At 58.3% G+C, this 13,730-nt stretch overlaps 1 protein-coding gene across 1 annotated transcript in view; it reads right to left on the reverse strand.

The window, feature by feature from the left end:
* Nucleotides 1-13,730, reverse strand: part of LOC113206901 (uncharacterized) — an 86,089-nt gene that overhangs the window by 8,687 nt on the left and 63,672 nt on the right. The window contains exons 2-5 of the mRNA XM_052268757.1: nt 7,056-10,179; nt 6,229-6,344; nt 3,962-4,099; nt 3,363-3,564 (exon numbers count right to left, since the gene is read on the reverse strand). Of these exons, the coding sequence (XP_052124717.1) occupies nt 3,363-3,564; nt 3,962-4,099; nt 6,229-6,344; nt 7,056-10,179 (3,580 nt within the window). The remainder of the gene's footprint in view (nt 1-3,362; nt 3,565-3,961; nt 4,100-6,228; nt 6,345-7,055; nt 10,180-13,730) is intronic.

Consider the following 13,730-nt stretch of genomic DNA (forward strand, 5'->3'; position numbering starts at 1 on the left):
CTGGACTCGAGTGCAAAAGCGCGAAGACGACCAGGAGTGCGGTGCGCGGTGGGACGCTCCAATTTCGATTTTTATGTCCTGCCGGGTGTCTTCCACGAGGAAATGGTCGATCTCAATTTCAAGCCCACACAATGGAAGTTGCCTGCCGGGCCGGGGAAAGGGGGGGGGGGGATTACCACCGATATCCTAATTCGGAACCGTTCTCCCGCGTCCCTCGCGCCGCGTTGACTGATTTGATGGTGGCGCGTCCGACGGCGGCTCGTCTGGTCAAACCGGAAGTAGTGGTGGTGTTGCCACGGCGGCCGCGCGCCGTTGCCGCGAAAATGAGACACTATTGAGTTTAGAAGTGCTCTCCAGCCCAGCCGGGGGGAGCCCTGCGGCGGGGCGGCGCCGACCGGCCAGCAGCGTCCGGCAGTCGGCGGCGGTAATGTCCCGCCAACGGCAGCCGCCGGCCACAAGCGATCGTGGTAATGGTCGCCGGCCATAGATTCGATCTATAAAACTGACGCCCATCATCAGCGGAGGCTGAAGGGGTTAAGGCACTGGCTCAGCAACTACGGCGGAAACATCAACAACATCAGCGACAACAACGGTGACGACACCATTTTTCACTATTGAAAGTAGTCAGTGCACTGTAAAAAAAATAAGTGCGATTTTGCCCACCGTGGGCTTGGCAACACCACACATGAAGTCCAGGGCGGGTAAAAGTCAGGACCCAAAGGGAGTGCAGATACACCAACCCGAAGGACGAGTGAAATGACCCGCCCTTTGGTCGTGAGGGGCGGACCCGCATGCCCAACTTTCAATTTTACCACCGTGGGCAAGCAAAGACACTCTGCCTGCCCAGGGGTTGTTGTGTGGGGTTGCCAAGCCCATGGGTGGGGAAAAATGCAAACTCTGGGCAAAGTAATTACCCGAGCCGAATTTTCCCGGCTCGGACTTCTCCCTCCATCCAACTGAACGTTCAATTCTAACAGATATATTAACGCACATTAAATCAAATTCTTTTACCTTTGCTGTTACCTGGACTCGAACCTCGGACCTCTGGGTTGCTGCGCCACATCCTTGACCACTAGGCTACGGTGAACTCACAGGTAGAGGAGCGTCAGCAACCCATGTTGTGCCTCAGTTCGAGCCGCAGACCTCTTCGCTTTGAAGTAACAAGTCCTGACTAATATCTACTGTCTAGTAAATTCCCCGTTTCTTATTGAATGTACACAACCTCGTGTCATCGTTTTAATACTAGAATTAAGAAAAATTACAAGTTTTTTCCCCCTCCGTGGGCATGCAATGGCCCCTCTACTTGCCCAAAGGTGGTAAACTTGCCAAGCTGTCGCTGGAAATTCGCATGTGTGAGCGCGTGAATTTACAACTCGTGGGCACGTAGAGGAGAATCACATGCCCACTGTGCAAATTTCGAGAGTGGGTTGTTAAATCCGCAAGTTTGGGTACGAAAATAAACCCACCCGTTGGGCGTGCATATGGGCAATGCATGCCCACTGGGTCATCAAATCAACTTTGCAAGACCGGTAGGCAAAGTAGCTAGTCCACTGGGCGGGTTAAATTCCACTCATTTTTTATAGTGTGCCTAAAAACAAAATTGCTAATTTCATCGTGAGAGGAACATGGCGCATCCCATGCACAGCAGCGTTCTTCTTATTGTTTCCTGGTCGACAGTGTCGGTATGGCCGCACAGCAGCGCAGCAGCACAGCACACGGAGAGGCTCAACACCTGGCTAACTGCTGCAACACGACGGGCCGCCCCGCCCCACCCCGCCCCGCCCCGACCGATAACTGAGCAATGAGTGAGACATTAGCTAACGCTCCCCGGCTACCGGCCGACACGCAGCGGCACATGGAATATACGCGAGGCAGAGGCAGGGCGAGCTTCCTCTGCTCCAGACCAGCTTCCCGCCAACACCAATAAGGCGACTAACTACTTACTTCTCTAGCAGCTTCTCCACTAGATCACTCCGACACCCCCAAAATCACGTGTTCTCAATTGTTTTAGTAAATTTTTTATGTACTTGATTCTCACGAGTGCATTGCATTGAACTTCACGGTAATAAAAAAAAATCTTGGATTTCAAAACTATTTATTGAATTTCAAGGACGGTTGGATACTTACTACTCCAGATCGACCCTTGAAATCCGAGAATCTGCCGTGAAACCATTTGCTTCCAAGGAAAAGCCTTGGAATTTTAGGACTGAAATTCAAGCGGGTTGCCTTGGATTATCAGACGAAAATTTCCTTGGCAGCAAATGGTTTCAACTTCGCGTTGGGGGAGAGGTGACCCGCGACTGACATATTACAAAAGTGTCCTTCGTGCGTCCTTTTTTAAACGTTCCAGCAAACCTTTGGGAGGCTTGTGCCCAGCAGCCTCTGCTGGGTATGTGTCTCTCCAGCACCTCACCGACGACGTGGCTCGCTCCAGCACTCTCCGCGTTTCTCCATGAGCTCGCAGAGAGTCAACTCCAGCCCACTCCACGCGAAGTGTGAAGTATATACAACTCATAATCAGCCTCTTGAAGTATCTCTCCGGGCTGGTTCCAGAAGTCACTCCGCGGCAGCATCCAGTACAAGCCAGAGGTGTGGTCCATGGGCGCCCATATAGGCGGGCGCGGCGCGGCGCGCCGCCGCTGTGGCGGTGGTGGTGTAGTAGTTAAAACGTTCTCGTTACCGTAACGAGAAAGAGTTCACAAGGCGACCGCCGCTGCACTACACGCGGCACGGCAGGCCGTGGGACGGGGGAGCAGGCGGCGCTGGGTGAGACTTTTCGTCACCCGTTTCGCTCGCGCGCCCGTGGTGTGGTCCTTATCTCCCCTTTTCTCTCTACCTTCTCTTTTGCTCTTTTTCTCTCTCTCTCTCTCTCTCTCTCTCTCTCTCCATCTCTCTCGCCATATCTATCTCTTCTTATCGCCTGGAGGTACACCGAGAGGAGCAAACAGCGTTTGGGTGATAACAGAGGCGCGCGGTGGGTTTGCTGGCTGGAGCTGGAGGCCACCCGTACGTGTGCGTGTGCGTGTGTGTGTGCGTGTGTGTGTGTGTGTGTGAACGCACTGGTAGTAATGCAAGGAAAGCGTGCTGGGGCCTCCCGGCTCGACTGTTCAGCCGCAGTAAACGCCACACGGGCTGCGCGCGCTTCCTGCCTGCTAGGATAGTGATAGTATGTAGACCAACAAATTTTCACAGGAAAGTTGACTATAAAAATCAAAAGCTTTGAGGTTTGTTGCTGCATAAAGATTGGAACGAAATTTCCATAAAACTTTAAGTCTATAAAAAAGTTAATTAAAATGTCACTCTGTTTAGGATACATTTTCTTGAAAGTTGTGTCTCCCACTTGCTGATTCTACTGCTCTCACCTGTAAGCATGTCGGAGAGCCCCGAGGCTCGCACGGCTCGCAGGAAGGTGCCGAAGCGCCTGTCCTTGTCGGCGGTCATGGTCTGGACCAGGTCGCCGACGGGCAGCGGGAACATGACCCTGTCGACGGCGTGCGCCACGCCCTGCGGGATGGACAGGTCGCTGAGCTCCTGCAGCACCTGGGCGCCGTTGATGGTGACGACCTGCAAAACCAGCGAGGAACGAGACCGTCATCGTGTATAATGGAGGGAGGGAGGGAGGGAGGGAGGGAGGTTCGTTCCCTTTACGTCATCGTGCGCCGCCGTACGGTACGACTCCTTCGGCCGAGCGGTGTATGAGGAATTACCCGCTCAGAGGCGCACGATAAACCAGCTAATATCCGCGATCCGCCTCCGACACCGCGAAGCAGCAGCAGCAGTGCACCGCCACCGCGGCGCTCGATATTTCTCTCTCGGGCAGCAGCAGCAAGGGCTATGCGAGGGCCGCTTGCCAAGAGGCCGGGACACAATGCCCATAGCGCCCGCGACGACTTCCGGGGACCTGTCCGGTGTCCGCCCTCTCCGGGGCGATAAGGCAGTCGCTCGTGGGGCTTGTACGCACCTGGACGTCGTTCCACTCGTCGTCCTGCGACGTGTAGGTGTTGACACGGAGCTGCGTCCCGGCCAGCGACACGCCCGTCATCTCGTCCTGGAGCGCCGCCAACCTGAAGGCGCCGGGGATCACGTGGTGCAGCAGCAGCTGGACGGGGCAAAGAGAGGAGAGGGCAAGGCGCGCGTCAGAGAAGCGGAGCGAGTATATGAGGAGGAATTAACATAGTAGACCGCATAGCGCACAGCGCCGCCAGAGGTCCTCGTTCCCACGACTGCAGGCGGGTGCAGTGCAGTACCTCTGCCCCGCAGGGGGGCGCACTCATTCAGGTTATTGCGTCAGTTTTAAGGTGAGGGCTATTGTTATTAAGCGGGACACGCTTTATATTTATTGATATGAACTCAGAATGTTTCGATGATCAACGTGATACACGACGGTCACATTACAACAAGGGTAATGTTTTCCTGCCGGGAGCTGGGGTAACTGAATCATCACCCCAGATAAGCCCGTCTTTGCATCAAGCAAAATGTTCTTGTAGCTGTACTTCCTCCGCGAATTCTACAAGTGCACCCAGAAAAACTGTTTCTTGTTTCAAGTAAATTTCTTCTTGTTTTGCGCTGACACATATACAGTTTACTCTTGAAACAATCTGATCTTATCTCTCGGATAAGTGAAAAATCTTATTCCAAACACAATGTTAACTGGTTTCAAGGGTGAATTTTATCTTGTGCTCTTGAAACAAGAAACTATTTTTTTCTAGGTGTGGAATTGATGCAAATTGCAATCATCTTGGATTAATCACAGGTTTACAAGTCAAGGGCAAGGAAATTTTGCATGATCCAAAAACGCATACTTTCCTGAGTGTACACACGCTGAAGTTCCTATCGCTTGCAGAACTCCGCTAGATAGAGCCAGAAAAGAAGCACCTCATCCCTTACGAATCCTTGTTAGGCTAAAGCTGGCCGCGTACTTTGTTGCGCTGGCATAGCATACGGGCCCCGCAGCTGCCGCCGCGGGGACACCCACTCGCGGCGGGCTCAAGGAGAGGACGAGTGAGAGTGAGTAGTGAGTGAGTGAGTGTTCTCTCACGATCATCCCGGGCTGCATGCGCGCGGTGGTTGTAAAAGGGCCGCTGCCGGCGCTCTGCTGGCCTGGCAGAGCCCGGGCACACGGCCCGCGCCCGGCGATAGGTCCAATGCCAAGAGAAAGGGCGATAAATTGGATCTTTACGCGTCCCGCGAGAGGGCCGGCGGCGGTACGGCCGCTACTATTGTACTTTCATAACACTACTGCGCGCGACTCAGATAGACCGTTTTGGTCTTTGGCGGCGGCGCTGGCCGCTGCCGTTGTTATTGAGCTGAATGGTTCGTCCAGCTGCCGCGCGGTACACAGTGGCAACGGCCCCCCGAGGGGAGGCGGGCCGCCCTCTCGTGCCGCGGCACGGCACTCCCGCTCGCAAAAATGTGTTGTTACTTCAAGTACATTTTGACCCGAGATCAATTTTAACTCTTGACGCGAAGATGATATTACCAGTCGATTAACAAAATTTTCCTACTCTACACAAAAATAAATAAATCTTGGGTCACTTTTAGTCCGAAATGTACTTGAAACAAAAAAATATTTTTTTCTGGGTTGGAGAGGCCGTGCAAAAATAGCGTTATTTACTTTTGTAACGGGTGGGGGTAACTTTTCACATGAGACGTCCATACCGACAAAAACGTTGGTAACAGCTTGGTGGAATAACTTTATCACGGCACCTTAACCAGCTGCCACCAATAACCCTCAAACTAGAAATAAAAGGACCAACCGCGGGAAAAATTACACCCACAACACCTTCAAAATTGAGTACTCTCCACCCAACTGAACTACTACGAGGCAATGGCAAGCTGCGTCACCACGCCGCCTGGCCCGGCGCGGTAGCGGTCGAGGATGGCAAAATAAAATTATAGGACTGGCGGGATTCAGACCGCCGCCGTCTCACTCGCAACTACTGATTTCCACGCGGAGCGGCGGCCGCGGCGTGACCAGCGATACCCGCGGCGGGGCGGGACGGGGAGGGGCGGGGCCCGGCAGGGGCGACGCGACGCGGACCAAAGCGGCTGCAGCCATGGCGACGACTCCCCGGGCCGTCGCGTTCCCATCATTAGGTTATGCCACCACCCGGCCGCGCCCCCCGGCCACCACCGGTGCCGACGACGGCGTCCTTGAGGAGGAGCGCGAGCATCCCGCCGGCCGCGTTTGGGGGGGACCACTCGCCTCTCACAGAGTGACATACGTACCCCGCTGAGCAGTCGCGGGTTCTCCCGGAACTTCTCCTCGGCGCGGTCGGGGCCTCCCAGCTGCACGAGGAGGGTCTTGAAGGCGCGGTCCGTGGGGATGAACACCGTGTACGGGCCTGCAACACATGGAAAGGGAAAAACAATGGTCGACGGCGAGCTTGCTTCAGGTGAAGAGGCAAAGGTTCCATCGGGAAGCTGCCTGACAAGAGGAACCCAAAAGGTAGCACTGGCGGGATTGATCAATCCCGCGAGGTCGACCTGGCGTAACGACAGTCTAGCTGAGGTTAGGTTCGCGTGTCATAAGATTCCAAACAGTTTTGGACGGGCCTATGCATCTGGCTTTTTGGTGTCACATTTACCAAGGTTTATTTAGACAGTTAAGATATTGTCGTTAAGAAAAACAAATTGTACCAATGTGTCCGTACACTAACCTCAAAAACGACACCGGAATGGTTTCGAACATTGTGTAAACTTACTTTTCAAGGCCGAAATTAGCAGAACCACTATTTAACTAAAAACTGCTCTAGCCATGTAATCTAGACCCGTTTCTTTCACAAATTCTACAAAACTTGGTTTGAAAGCCGATGAACATACATCGACTCGCGGGGCAAAACACAGTATGGTCATCTGCGTTCTGGTTTGTTTAGGAACGACGCTGCGCCACACGCCACATCCTGACCTGAGGTCGACCTTCTTCTTGTTCCTCTTATTGGACAGTTTCCTGATGCATATTTTCTTACACTTTTACACAAAACTAAAAAGTAAAACAGTTTCCGTGTTTAGTTGAAGAAAGTTGGTACGTTCTATTTAGCAGTGCGGCATCTTACCCGTGTCGTTGAGGATGCTGTCGAGCCCGGACTGCCGCAGGAAGCGCGCCATGGCGTGCAGGCCGTTGCGCTTGAGGGTGTCGATGAGCGAGTCGGGCGCCCTGTCCGCCACCCGGATGGCAGACACGTTCGCGTACTTATTGTGGTTGACGCTGCTGTAGAGAGAGCGGTGGTTCTTATCCGAGGGCTCGTCCGTGTCCCTGTCGTAGTACGAGGTCGTCGGGTCCGGGTAGCTCGGGAAGTGGGTCTCCGGGTTGTACTGGTCCTTCTGCTGGAGCTGGGGCTCCACCGAGTACGGGCCGGGCTCGGCCGTCGAGGAGGGCAGCGCGTTGTCCGGGATGGGCGTGACGGTGGGCAGGAACTGCTGCGTGGGGGAGTAGTAGTTGGAGGGCGCGGGGCTGGGCGTCGAGCTGGGGACGGGGATAGAGCTGGGGCTCACGTTCGGGATGGAGCTGGGGCTCGGGTACGACGGCGAGGACGACGCCGACACTTGCCAGTTGGCCTCGGGGTTGGTCGTCGGCTCCGTGAAGTAGGAGTTGGGTCGCGGGCTGCTGTGCGTGGCGGGCACGGCGTCAGTGTTGTAGTACGACTGCCCGGCCGTCACGTAGTCCGTAGTGTTGGAGACCGTCGGCGAGTACGTGTCGTAAACGGTCGACGGTGGTGCGGGTGACGTCGGCACGGAGGAGTACGTCGGTCTGGACGTTGACGACGAGTAGGGGAAGTCGTCCGGGGTGGCGGTGCTGTAGATGTTGTTGGGGCTGGACAGGTCGCCGGAGCCGCTGTTGACGTACACCTTGATGTTGTTGGTGACGGGGTCGCTGTAGCTGGTCGTCGGGGTGCTGGCTGTGGTCGACGAGCCGTACGTCGGCGCCGACGGCGAGGCGTACGAGTCCGTGGACGAGCTCCTGACGGGCGGCGCTGCCGTGGTCCTCTTGGCCACGTTGTTGTCCCGGGACGGCGGCGGCAGTTCGATCTCACCCGCCTTGATCTTCTTCAGGATGGAGTCCACCTCCTCGCCGCCGTTCTCCTTGCTGGCCTCGTTCCCGCGCACGCCCTGCACCTTGTACGAGCCGTCCTGCTGCTCCTCGAGCAGCACGAAGGTCACCTTCTTGTCGGGCGACGACGAGGGCACGCCCCGCACCGACTCCAGCCGCCCGTCCTCCGTCTTGCGGATGATCTCGAAGTCGGCGCCGTGGGGGATGACGCCCCTGGTGAGCTCGTCGATGACCTTCTTGGGGGGCTTGGGCGTTGTCGTCGGGGTGGCGGTTGTTACCTTGGGTGGGATGCCCGCCTTTTGCTTGGCGAGCAGGGCCTGGGCCTCCTTGGCGGGGAGCTGGATCACCTGGTACTTCTGGCCGCCGGAGGTGATGATGGGGCCGGTGGCGTTCTTCGGGAGGAGGTCCGTGGAGGTCAGGATGTTGGAGGGCAGCACGCCGGCCTCCGGGTCCAGCTTGAGCTGCTGGATCAAGTCCTTGCGCTGGCTGAACTGCTCCTGGAGCTGCTTGAGCAGCTGCTCCTGGAGGTCTGGCGGGTGCACGATGTCGTCCGTCTTGACCTTCGGGGTGGACTTGGTCACCGGCCGGGGCGTGCTGGGCTTCTGCTGGTAGGTGATCTCGATGATCTCCTTGGGGGGCTTGGTGGTCTTGCGCGGCCGCGGCGGCCGTGTGGCCTGCTCCGACTGGTGGGCCTTGGTGATCTGGTCGAGGAGCTGCTTCCTGTCCTCCTGGATGTGGATGGCGGACGAGTAGTCGCTGGTGGTGGTCTGCACGGTCTCCCCCTGCCCGTACTGCAGAAGGTGGTTCTCCAACCGGATCTTGGCGTTGCGGGGTCGCTCGGTGCTGCGCGCCTGCTCCGCCTCGGACACGGCCTCGTTGAGGTGCTTGACGCTCACCAGCGAGTACTCTTCCTCGAGCTCCTTCGGGAACTTGATCTTGGGCAAGGTCGGCAGCAGGGTGGGTCCCAGCTTGGGCTGTTTGCGGTCGCCGAAGTACAGAGGTTTATTCTGTCCGGAGCTGTGCACCTTCGGTGCCTCGGTGACGACCTGGGGCCTGGTGACGGGGATGATCGGCAGGTCGTGGATCACCTCCGACCGGGGCGGCTGCGTCCTGGACGGCGGGAAGGGGGTCACAGCCGGCTCAAAGTAGTCGGGGGTCGTCTGGTGGTTACTGAGCAGCGGGTCAATCTTGTTGGGCTGCTTGTTCTGGTTGTTGTGGTTGTTGAAGCTCTGCGAGAAGTAGTTCTGCGACGACGTGGCGATCGTGTTCTCCTTGGCGTACTCGGCCGAGCTGTACCGGGGAGCGTCGTGCTCCTTGGGGGCGCTGGGGCGCTGGGGTACGGGCGCGGGGTTGATGAACAGTGGGTCGTGTTTGGGCGGCTGTCGGTAGGATTGCTCGCGGAGGGGTTGTTCTCGCAGAGGCTGCTCACGAAGGGGTTGTTCCCGAAGGGGTTGTTCTCGTAGGGGTTGTTCTCGTAGGGGCTGTTCTCGAAGAGGCTGTTCTCGAAGCGGCTGTTCTCGAAGCGGCTGTTCTCGAAGCGGCTGTTCTCGAAGCGGCTGTTCCCGAAGTGGCTGCTCTCGTAGTGGCGGCTCGCGGAGAGGCTGTTCTCGTAGAGGCTGCTCGCGAAGAGGCTGGTCGGAAAGAGCCAGACCGCCGCCGAAGTGCTGAGGGAACGACAGGAGAGCGGCGTCGTCGAGCTGCTGCTGCTGCACGAAGAGCACGGGCTGCACCGGGGCGAGTCCCTGTCCCGGAGGCGGTAGGAAGTTGACGGTCGGCTTGTCGGCGTTAGAGAGCGTGATCTTGTACGTGTTGGGCTGCTCGACGTCGCTCTGGAAGCGGAAGGGCGGCGGCTGCCTGGGGATCACGTTGAACTGCTCCTGGTGCGACTCTGGCCGCAGCGCGGGCCGGTGCAGCTGCTGAGTGTACTCCGGTCGCGGCGGGCGCGGGCGCAGCGGCCTGTGCTGCGGCTGCGGCGCGGGCTGCGGCAGCGGCTGCAGCTGGGGCTGCAGCTGCAGCTGCTGCTGGTGGAAGCGGTGGTGCTGGCGGATGTCCTCGAGGATCTGCGACTGCTGCTGCGGCGACAGCTGGTGCAGGCGCGGGTCGAACCGGGGATCGTCCGGGAACCGGAACTGCAACAACGAACAAACAAGAGAGCGAGAGGTTAGGTCAGGTTCGGTTCGGTTCGTCTTGCTGCCGATGCTCCGCCGCTGAGCTCACAGGAAACTAGTTCACGCCGGGTCACTACTACTACTACTCGTTGCGGTGCAACGCGTGGCGCGGCCGATGCGCAACGCCAGAGCCGACACCTCGCGGCCCCGGGCCGGGCCGGGCCGGCCCCTCAGGCCGATGGCCGCGCCGATAGCACCTCTCTTATGGCCGCGCACCGCACTCGCGGGCCGGACAGGCGCGCCGAAGACTTTTAGCCGACAAGTGTTATTGCCGCACCTCGCCCGTGCCGCCCACCCGGCCGAGGGAGTCAGGAGGAGGAGGAGGAGTGTGCCACAGCGCGCCGCGCGCATCCCCTGGGTGGGAAAGGTGGCGAAAGCAACGGCTACGATTGGCTGTGCCAGGGCGGGAAAATACAACAGCGCGGTGGAAAAGAACGCGCGCGGGGCCGAGAGGTGAACGTTACGTTTATGCGCACTACTTTTATGACTTTAGGTTCGCGTTCCCTCTCGGCTGCTTTGCTTTGGCGTTTTAAATGAAAAGAACGCGCGCGATCGAAGAAGAAAGGGGAAAAACAGTCACCGCGCGAGAGAGGCTTTCGTCGCCGAGGCGCTCGCGGTGGCAGCCCGCTGTAACGATCGGCAGCGTTACGTCTCGAGCGTGTTGAAGCGTGACGCACAAGGCCCCAGTGTCACGCTCGTTTAACAGCATAAGCATTCGCGCGGCGCTCGCAGCCGCCGGACCATACGGACCCAGCCGGACCTCCGGGTTCAGACGGCGTTTTTGCATTTTATATTTGTTCCATAAGTGACGAATCCGCACTGAAAATGAAGCGTACGAATGTCGCAATCCCGTAGGTGAGTATAAATAGGTTCACACACCTGCAGATGAGTGAATCACCATGAGGACGAGTAAATGGCTACCTTGGGTTCTTGTGGATCCCCAGTGTGTGCACCGATGAAACTGTGCAATCAGTTGGGTCAGCTGTCTGCCGGTCGATTGTCTCTACGACAGCTAATCCGCCACTCACAATACCACTCGCTTTTCCCGCTGCTTCCGAAAGAGAAAGTCCTGGGTGGATCCTTACATGCCGCGCCGGCGGCGCCAACCCTCTGGACCGGGCTAACGCGATTGCACCGACCAGAGCGGGGCGCCGTCGCCGTCGTCCTCGTCGTCGCCGTCCTGCTCGCACTCGAGGGCGCCGGTGTTCGGGAGCGACGGAGACGGAGACGGCCACGAGGGCGCTGAACGGACTTGTGCTCCGGCAGCTCCAGCCCGGCGCAATCTCGCTCTAATCCCCCGCTCCGGCCGGCATTGTGGCGTCCTCCGGGTGCTCCGGCTCCTGGCTCCGGGGAGGGTTAAGGGCAGCGCGCAACAATGGGGCGCCCGCGCCTCGCCGCCCGTTTGGATACGTCATCCTCCTCCTCATCCTCCTCCTCCTTCCTCACTTATCCTCATCCTCATTCATGAAACGAAGCGATCCCGAAGCACCATCTAGTATCTGCAGCACGCGGAGGCGACTCTGATACACCCAGACGGGCACTGACCGGCACTGGGGCAAGCGCAAGTGACACGTCACTGCCTGGTGTATCCCCCATGACGAATGACGTATTAGGACGGCACAAAACTACCTCTGGCTCCTTTCGAAAGGCAGAAAGCTCTTTCAGGAACTTGTGTGGAACTTGAAAACTAGGCGCGGCAGGAGGGTGTTCTGTTCACGTCACAAATTTGTTTCCCCAACGGCCCTATGTCCCGATTCCGTGCGATATCTGTCGTCGGAGCAGGGGCATCGCGTTCGTATAATCCGACATATTGGGCAAGGGGAGGTGGCATCGGATTCCCTCCTCCTTGCAAACGCAACACTGCCCCGCCGCTCCGCCAGCGGCAGCAGCAGCGGGACGACGACGATTCATAAATATGCGATAAGCCAGGCCAGCCGGCCGGGCCCGGCCCGGGGTTCATCATCACGGCCCGCTCAAAAGAATTCGTCGCCGCTTATTGGCACGGGTTGGGCGGGTCGGGTCGGTTAGCTTGACGTGCTCCGAGACGATGAGGCGACAGGAAGCTCGTCACATTTCGCAACGGGCGGCGCCGACGGCGGCGCGGGTTTAACCCTTCCGCTGCTGCTGCTCCCCTCCCCGTCCAAATCATCGCCTCCTTCCTTCTTCTCTCTTGGCGCCGCCGCGCGAAAAGATGCAGGGGGGGAACAAGTTGGCACCGGGACAAATGTGTCACTTTCGCGGCAAAATGTTATCATCATCATCTTCTCCATCTCGTCCAGCTCATCGGGTGGGAAAGCGTGGAGCGTGGACGACACGCGGCGTGACACGCGGCCGTTGGCTGCTCTGCCGCCGCTGCTGCTGCTGCTCCAGCGGGCCCGGGCTGACCACCTGCGGCGCCGACAAACATAACCTCACGTCACCTGCTGCTTCCGCGTGACCTGCCTCAATATGAGGAGCGAGGCAGCTAGCAGGAGGCGTCGTCCCCGCTTACCCAACCCCATCAAATGAAATGGAGAGCGCGGGAAAACCGCTTGGTATTTGAACGAGCCGTTTTTGAATAATAACAACCACCACCACAACACGATATCGAGCTGACGCCGCCACCACCGCCGTAGCAGCGGACGGGTTCGTTTATGACCAGTTATTCCAGCAGCAGGAGGAGCAGCTCGTGCGCGCGCGCGCCGCGCCCTCTCCTCCCTCAAGAACGACGACCGGGCGGCGGCGGCGTTCCTCACATAATGCGATGAGACTATGAGAAATTGCGACGCGGCAAACTGGTTCCCCTCCCATATCATTGGCATTACACACGCGCGCTCGCACACTCACACACACACACTCACACGCGCGCGCTCACACCTCACTGCAGCCTGGATTAGCCTTTCTATATCGGCTGCCGAGGGGGTGTGTGGAGCCGTCGTGTCGGTTGTCGCAATACAAGCGGGCAGGCGTGCGGCAGGGTGCGAAAAGGCATGCCAATCTCCCCGGAGGGCAACACACTTTCCTCCTCGTCGTCGTCGTGTTGTCCAGCGGGGAGAACCACGGCAGCGCGCGTGAGCTGCGCCTCTCGCCCGTCGTATTGTCCTGCTGTGAAGTGCACCGTGCACCGGGCTGTGTGGGAGGGAGGGGGAGCGAGAGACAGAGAGAGAGACAGAGAGAGAGAGACAGAGAGACAGAGAGACAGAGAGAGAGAGAGAGAGAGAGAGAGAGAGAGAGTAAAGGAAAGAGAGAGGGTGGCGACGGCGCGCGGGTCACCCTCGCAAGCCAAGGCGGGGACCAATACGGCCTTCTCTCTAACACGCCGCGTAACAGGCTGGCCGGGCAGGCCGTCGGCCGCCGTGGCCTACTCGGGACGGCATGACCATCCTCATGCAGTCGGTCCCCTTCACTCGGCCCAGTCGTCGGCCCGGTCGTCGGCCCGGTCGGCCCTAACCCAGCAGCCCACTGAACCACATTATGCGCAGCGGGGATTGATTCGCACAAACAGCTGCAGGTGGTGCAGCTGCAGGTGCCCA

This window comes from Frankliniella occidentalis, unplaced genomic scaffold (assembly GCF_000697945.3).
Source record: "Frankliniella occidentalis isolate FOCC.00 unplaced genomic scaffold, Focc_3.1 Scaffold76, whole genome shotgun sequence".
Taxonomy (NCBI): domain Eukaryota; kingdom Metazoa; phylum Arthropoda; class Insecta; order Thysanoptera; family Thripidae; genus Frankliniella; species Frankliniella occidentalis.